Source organism: Apium graveolens, chromosome 6, assembly GCF_009905375.1.
Source record: "Apium graveolens cultivar Ventura chromosome 6, ASM990537v1, whole genome shotgun sequence".
NCBI classification, from domain to species: domain Eukaryota; kingdom Viridiplantae; phylum Streptophyta; class Magnoliopsida; order Apiales; family Apiaceae; genus Apium; species Apium graveolens.
This window is the reverse complement of record NC_133652.1, coordinates 88,947,136-88,955,400: the sequence shown is the minus strand read 5'-3', so window position 1 is coordinate 88,955,400 and position 8,265 is coordinate 88,947,136. Positions and strand designations below refer to the sequence as shown.

Genomic DNA, 8,265 nt, shown 5'->3' with positions numbered 1-8,265 from the left:
GAGGGTTGGACAAGTAGTAGAGGAATGTCGGGATATGATTAATAGTATGAACAACGTTAAGTTGTATTTTGTTAAACGATATGCGAATATGTCGGCTTATGATTATGTATCGATGATCGTATCTTTGATTGAAGGTCTTTTCCAATTAATATTATGCAATGTATGATGTTTGATTTGGAGGAATAAATTTGCATTTCGTCAAAAAAAACATCCAAAATACTAAACAAAATTTCGTTATAAAATAATATTTTGGGCCATTTATTTTCGAAATAAGATTTTGGACCATTTTTTAACTCCGAGAACTGACACCCAAATTACACACTCCACCGTCTTTTCCATATTTTGGGTTTCTTGGCATTGGTCCCTTTTATTGTTTTATCTTGTATATTAGCTCTATTAGATTTGACTGTTTGTATCACAAGTTTTTGAGAATTAAGCTTGATTACATATAATATCTGTGTGTATATGCTTAGAAATTCGTGGGTATATGTATGTGAGGCTGTGTGAGTTATATTGATTGTAAAGTTCACGTCTTTAAGAAAAAAAGAGGGTATTTTCTTGAATTTAAGTGAGTGTTTGGATTAGAGGATTGAAGATAGATTGGGTTTTTGCAAGAATTTATTGGTGATTTTGTAGTGATTGTATTTGTGAATAGCAGATTGTGGATGTGTTTGTGTGTGATTGTGAAGTTGAGAGATTTGAAGAAAGAAAGGGTTTTTTCTTGAATTTATTTGAGAATTGGGGTTTGAGAAATTGATAAATTGCGATGACTTTGACAAGTCCATATCATTCTGTTTCGCATTCAATGATAAGGGTTCCAGATATTGCTTTGAAAGGGATCATGGAAAGTAGGAGTGACATTGTGGAAGAGATTGAAGTGAGGGAAGAAGAGATGGTCTATGTTTCGGTTAGCGAAAATGTCAAGGACAGTGAATTAACTTTGAAATGGGCAGTGCGTAATTTTCAGGGAAAGAAGTTGTGTATCCTCCATGTTCATCAGACGTCAAAGAAAATGCTCACAAGTAAGAAATTTCCTTCTGTAATATGAAAATTACCCTAAAAGATGTCCTAGTAATCTCGTCTTCAGTCTTTGTTTTCCAGTAGCAAAGGATTTCATAGTATATGTCCAGTGAAGCCTGCAACTTGATCTTAAGGTTTTGGTAGATTTATTAGGTTAATGCTTCATTCCCATACTAGATAGTAGATATACTATGGCTAGGTTATTCATAACTATCTTTCTTTAGGTGGAGAAGTTTCACTGATTTATGTGCTTTTTTGATGCAGATGTTAAACTATCCTAAAGAGTTAGAAATTGCAATTTATTGTTAAAATGAACTTCTTTAAGGGCAAACTTTTCTAGAGAACCTGATATATGTATAAATCGCTAAGTCTAATCATCAATTTAAATTATTCTGGAACGTGTGTGTGTATGATATATATATATTATATTTGCACCCATTCATATGGTTATAATCCACAGCCAACAAAAGCAACCATGCATACCACTATATGCTGCTGCCAGATATTGTTATCTTTATCGAGTATCATTTCTAGGATAATGTGTTCTTTTTATTCAATTATATCCAGTTTTAAGTGATCCTTCTTACAAATAACTATGTTAACTAAAATGTTCTTGCTTTATAGTGGGTACGGAATATTCAATTAGTCGAGTCGAAGATCACCAAGTCGGAGCTTACCATAATTCTGAGAGACAATGTATGGATGATGTGCTGAAAACATACGGGCTGATCTGTGAGCGGGCAGGGGTACTCGTTTCTTTTGTTCTCCTCTTCATGTAACTCTTGCCGAGTCATACTTTACTTACCAAACTTTATAACATTACAGAACCTTTAAGTTTCATTATTATTGAGAAATATGATAAACATTTTTTTTTGAGAAATATGATAAACATTTAGATTTAAAGACCAAGGGACTGATGGAGATTTTTCCCTTTTACAAGAAAGGCTTAGTATTATTGTACTCTTCCACAAAATATTATGGATACAAGCACAAGTCTTTCGAAGGACAGTGATTGTAGATAGCTATGAATGTCTCTAGGATCTGAAGTCTATGCTCTTAACATTTTTGTAAATATTATACTAGTCCTATTTTTCTCTCTTATCTGAGTCATCCGCAAAATTTATTATAGATGTGGGCAGAAACCCTGCATATTGAAATGGAATCCATCGAGAAGGGCATTGTGGAGCTCATCGCCATGCACAATATCAAGAAGCTTGTAATGGGAGCTGCTGCTGATAAACTATATTCAAAGTATAAAACATGAAGATATGATGTGCTATTATGTGTTTCCCTGTATAGCTTAACAAATCTTGTTCAGCTTATCTAAATTAGATTTACCATAGTTAGTACACGTGAACAGATGATGATCCTACACTTGAAGGGCCAGTGTGACTAAACGATGTTTTTAATTAGCAGTTTTGAAACTTTTATCAACACTTCATTCCACTAAGAGGATTCCTATAATCCTATTCCTGAAATTTGCAAATAGGTAGATGTGCGTGTCCCATTTCCATTAATTCCATGCACCTAAATTTAACATTTTGTGTAGGGGCATGAGTTAAATGTTATAATGGAAAAAAGCTCAAGTAAATTGTGACAATTTTAATTTTTGAAGCTCTTTTTTTTGTTTTGTTTTTCTTTTTTGCAAAATGAAGTTGAGAATATTGTTAATCTAGTTTGATTAATGTATAAGCTAGGTGGCATCTAGTTCCTATTTCATGGAGGGGCAACCATGACTAACATTTTACTTCTTTGGTACTTTTTGAGGTTTTGGGGGGAGGGGTGATGATCAATAAATTACCTTAATGCCATTCTGCTTTAGGAGCATCTGTAAAGGCTAAGGTTCGACTTGATTATTTGTTTAATACATTTAAACTTGGCCTGGACTACAGTAAGCTGACTACGTGCTCTTCATAAACAGCAAGAATATAGTTGAATCAAGATAGATATTCCTGTTTGTTGTGAAGCTTAATAGCTTATTGTTTAATGAACATAAATTGGTGACAATGCATAACTAAGAGTTCTGAACATGGTGGATTTATCTCTCAGAAAAATGATGGAGCTGAAGTCCAAGAAAGCAATACATGTTTGCCAGAAAGCGCCTATTTACTGTCACATTTGGTTTGTCTGCAATGGGAACCTCATATACACCAGGTAAAACAAGATCTTGCTTTACTAAATTGACCTGGTATCATTTGAATAGGTAAAACTACTGGGTTCTACATGAGAATAAGCTTGTTGATTCTCTTGTAGACTTTTGAGATCCTTCTTATTCTCAAATCTCAGTTATTGATAAGCGTTAGAGTAGAGCACGGTTCGGATCGAGGCGGTTTTTGGATAAAACCGAAACCGCATACGTATCCTCGGTTTTTTAAATTGAAAACCACAACCGAAGCCATCGGTTCGGTTTTTGTCGGATCGGTTTCGGTTATAAAACCGCCTGAAATAAAATTGACAAAATAAAATACGATTAGCCCAAAAACAACTCCTATTCTCTTTTTTACAAATTAAGCTATTGTAAACTTTGTCATCAAATTTCACAAGACATAATAAACTGCACAACTTTATTGACAAATTAAGCTATTGTCAAGGGTTTGGAAATCACAAGGACTAGCTAACAGAGAAGTTAAAATGGATGTGTAATAACTAATAAATAATAGATGTATCTACTTCTCACCATTCTAGAAAATATCCTGCTGCCACATGATGAACTACAACCATAACAACACATGTGATGAAGAAAAGCTGAAAACAGAGTCTTGCACATCCTTAAAGAAAAGAACACTTAGGTAAGGGCATGATGGGTATGAAAATGTAAACATGGTTATACACACTTTAAAACATAAACAAACATTACAAATCAGGTTGCTATCTACAAATGCAACAAAGCAGACTTAGTCAAGGCAGGAGGGTACAAGTGTCTCTCTGGAGCCTAGTGCAGGGCATGAGACAGAAGGTTCAAAACAAGTGTCAGAATTACCCCAAGTATAATATATATAATTTATTTATTTATTTTTAAGAATCGGTTTGGATCGGGTTTTTCCTGTTCGGTTTCTACTTATAACCAAAACCGACTGGAGAGTCGGTTTCGGTTTTTAGTTTTTCGGTTTCGGATCGGTTTTTTGTGGTTCGGATTTTAACGGTTTTTAGCAGTTTCGATTTTGGATTTTTTCTCTTTTTTGCTCAGCCCTAATAAACGTATTAAATGTTCGCAAGCAAATCATAATCATGCAATTATGTTGGCTAATTCTAATTGAGCATTCACTTGATTATGACATGCAATCATTATGACAACTAACACAACTAATCTTGATAGGAGAGGTGACTTAGATGAAACTTGCGGCGAAGCGTTATTTCCACCACCTCCATTACCATCGAGCATTCTTGTACATTCGAGCTCTCTGAGACAGAATTCTGGTCAAGAATGGGGATATAATGAATTGGCCAGTTCATCCCCTTACTTCCGCAAAGTAAGGTCAGCAATTTCTTCCCAGGATGCCAATGGAGGGACAACTCGAAGTAGCAGCTTAAGTAGTGGAAGGAACTCATATGCCTGTGATAATATTTCAAGGAGTGATTCAGCAGATTCAATTTCTTCGCCACGTTCTTCTAGTGAAGTGGTAGAAAATTCAACTCTACGATCGATTTCAAGACCTAAGAGGAGCATAAATGAAACAGAGTTACGTGCAATACCTCATTCTAATGAGGGTCTTTATAACGCATCCTCTGTTAGTGCACAGGTGAACCTCAAACTCATTTGAATTATCTACTTACGAGCATGTTAACATTTTTGGCGATTATCTGAATTCTACTTCTTCACATGAATTACAGTCTTAATTTTCATTTTCTTGAGATCTCTAGTGTTCCTAAAAGGTTTATGTAATATATAATCAGGAAGAGATTGCAAGTGATAAACTCTATGACGAGCTTGAGAAAACCATGGCCGAGGCAGACAATTCTAGGCAAAAAGCAATTGAAGAGTCAATCAAGTGTAGGAAAGCTGAAAAACAGGCTATTGAGGCCATCCGCAGGGTAAAGTTTAAGATTCCCCTTATTGTTCTATTTGTGTTATTGCTGTAATTATTTGAGTAGATAATGAGAAGTGTATGTTATCATGGTATTCTAGTTGGACAAAAGAGTGGACACGTGTACAGCTACGACAATACATGACACCTCAAATTTGGAATTTTTTTATTGTCAGCTTACAACCTGTTCGATGAGAAGCTGGAGTCATCTTATCTTTATAGGGCACTTTTTAGTTTCATACTATATTTAATCATCTCTTCTTTTGTGTAAGTTGAATGTGGTGCTTGGCGGATGGTTTAGTATCTACTTGGTATCTCTTAGTGCCAGGTCACAGCTTAGGGCCTTAAAAATATGCTTATCCTCTTTTTAGAAAGGAAGGTAAGGCAGCATCCATCAGGACCTTTCCCCAAACCCCGCTGTTGCGGGAGCATATATAATTGTATGCTGCCATCCCTAACTGCATAGTGTAGACAGTTGATGACTTCGCTGGATGCAATTGAGCTCTCATTTATGTCTTTTGTATTACTATTACAGACTAAAGCTTCGGAAAGTTCCTGTGCTGAGGAATTGAAACGGAAAAAAGGAATAGAAGAAGCTCTAGCTAGTGGAAAAGAAGAAATTGAGAAGCTGAAGCCCAAGTTAGATGATATTATGAAAGACTTACAGCTTGCCCTTGAACAGAAGTCGTCTCTGGAGTTCCAAATCAGAAATTCTGATGAGATGGTGCAGGAGCTGGAACAAAAGATATTCTCAGCTGTTCATCTATTGCAACGCTACAAGAAGGAACGGGATGAATTGCTCGTGGAACTTGATAATGCAGTTAGTTTAGCTGAAGAACTGAGGAAAAAACCAGTAGAAGACACCTCAATGGCACGTATGACTCAGTTTTACACTGAGTTCTCCTTATCAGAAATCAAAGAAGCCACTCACAACTTTGACCCATCCTTGAAGATCGGAGAAGGAGGTTATGGAATTATATATAGAGGTGTCCTTCGTTATACTCAAGTAGCTGTAAAGGTGCTACACTCTAATAGCTCACAAGGACATTTAGAGTTTGAACAAGAGGTAAAAAAATCTTCTGAACTATAGTTTGCTTAATGGAAGTTTAATGCCCTGGTTCTGATATTATATAGAATTCAGGATAGTGTTGTTTTTCAAAACAAATTTTAGCTTGGAAGTCTTGAATTTGTAGATTATATTTTCTCTCCAGAGGTACATAATTTAATTATCCTAAATTCTATGTCTGGTTTGGATTACAACCCCTTTTCATGGTTTGCTTCTTTCTGTACATGATCTATTAGCAGGCTTCATATGCTAGTTGAAATTTTCCCATACCTCAAAGAATCCATGTTTAAATTGTAATCAGTTGTCATTATTGCAGTATCTCTTGTTTAGTGCATTTTTATCTCTTATAGTGGTGTTTTTATCTAATCTTATATCGCTAGCATTGCACTTTTGCTGTTCATTTTTCTTGAAACAGGTCAATGTTTTGAGTACATTGAGGCATCCAAACCTTATCACTCTCATAGGAGCCTGCCCAGAAGCTTGGATCCTCATATATGAGTATCTTCCTAATGGAAGCCTTGAGGATCGTCTCAGCTGCAAGGAAAACACCCCACCACTATCTTGGCAAACTAGGGTCCGTATTGCTGCAGAGCTGTGTTCTGTACTCGTTTTTCTTCATTCTTGTAAGCCCCAAAGCATTATACATGGTGATCTAAAACCTTCCAACGTACTTTTGGATGCCAACCACGTAAGCAAATTAAGTGATTTTGGAATCTGCTGCCTAATTTCTCAAGATGAGTTGTCAAGCAACAACACAACGATATGTTGCCGACCAGACTATGCAAAGGGCACTTTTCCGTACATTGACCCTGAATATCTTTCCACAGGAGAGCTTACTCGAAAGTCAGACGTCTACTCATTTGGAATAATATTGTTAAGACTATTAACCGGAAGACCAGCCTTGGGAATAGCGAAGGACGTGCAAACTGCACTTGATAAAGGAAATTTGAAAGACTTGCTGGATTGTACAGCCGGGGACTGGCCATTTGTGCGAGCTAAACAATTGGCTCAACTTGCATTGAGTTGTTGTGAGATGAGTCGTAATAAAAGACCTGAGTTGATTTCAGAAGTATGGAGAATGCTAGAACCAATGAAATTTTCTTGTGGAGCCTCATCATTCAGGCGTGGTTCAGAGGACCACTTTCAGATTCCCCAGTTCTATATGTGTCCAATCTTCCAGGTTTGTACACTGCTGATATCTTACTATTGGATAGCTTTTGTATACGATGTATGAAATCTGTATTGATATTTTTTTTCTTCCCTAGTTTTTGCAAATTTTCTTTTGAAAGAGACCTTAGGTGGCTCTTATAGTGCAAGTTTGTTTATGATGTAAGTGCTATTAATAGTATTTTAGGACTTCCATATTAGAGATGAGAAAAATAATTGTTAACGGACTGTAAATATGCAGGAAGTCATGCAAGAGCCTGTAGTGGCATCTGATGGATATACATATGAAACTGAGGCTATAAAAGGGTGGCTAGAGAGTGGAAATGATACATCACCAATGACAGATCAAAAGCTTGCTAATGACATTCTCATTCCCAACCATGCTCTTCGTTCTGCAATTCAAGAGTGGCTGCAGCAACATTAAGACACCCTTCTCCAGTTACTTCAATTTCTGACAAATTGTCTATCCTTCTAGTGTGTTTTTTTTTTTGTATTTGGAGTCTCATTTTGATATAGCCACTCTTCTTATCATGTTGTATAGGTGGTTCTTATAGTATGTATATTACTATGATACTTGTAAAACATTAGTATTAGTATTTGTTTATTGCAGAGTATTTGTAATACTGGGTTTAGTTTAAAATTACACTTAGAAGGCATTGATAGACAATTTTTCACACATCAGGTATGTAAACCTGTCAAATTCACAATTATAAGTTTAAACTGTGATTCTTTTATAAATATTGGTAACTTCTATTCATTCTTAAAGAAGTTATTGAGGTTAGGCACACATTAGAAAAACCGTATATTTATAACTAAATTAGTAAAAACTCCTCAGAAATGAGAAATGAGGTCCAAGGACGAGCGATTTGACAGGAGAAGTTCCTTAATTATCTAGCACAAGTCAAATTTTATTAAATACATATTACTACTGTCTTATTATTTTTGCAATTGAAGTTAAAATTTTCTAATCTCTGGAATTTTAAACTC

At 35.6% G+C, this 8,265-nt stretch overlaps 1 protein-coding gene across 3 annotated transcripts; it reads left to right on the top strand.

The window, feature by feature from the left end:
• The first annotated feature begins 311 nt into the window (after window positions 1-311).
• LOC141664386 (U-box domain-containing protein 33-like) lies at window positions 312-8,016 on the top strand. 3 transcript variants are annotated; one of them, XM_074470324.1, is made up of 9 exons: window positions 312-1,022; window positions 1,645-1,766; window positions 2,150-2,271; window positions 3,070-3,174; window positions 4,337-4,760; window positions 4,915-5,052; window positions 5,581-6,111; window positions 6,527-7,291; window positions 7,520-8,016. In XM_074470324.1, the coding sequence occupies exons 1-9, from the start codon at window positions 767-769 to the stop codon at window positions 7,700-7,702; spliced, it is 2,646 nt and encodes an 881-aa protein (XP_074326425.1). In that variant the 5' UTR covers window positions 312-766; the 3' UTR covers window positions 7,703-8,016. The 3 variants fall into 3 exon arrangements, with proteins under 3 accessions (XP_074326425.1, XP_074326427.1, XP_074326428.1); XM_074470326.1 differs by lacking the exon at window positions 2,150-2,271 and having other exon boundaries at window positions 1,645-1,795; XM_074470327.1 differs by lacking the exons at window positions 312-1,022; window positions 2,150-2,271.
• The last annotated feature ends 249 nt before the right edge of the window (window positions 8,017-8,265 follow it).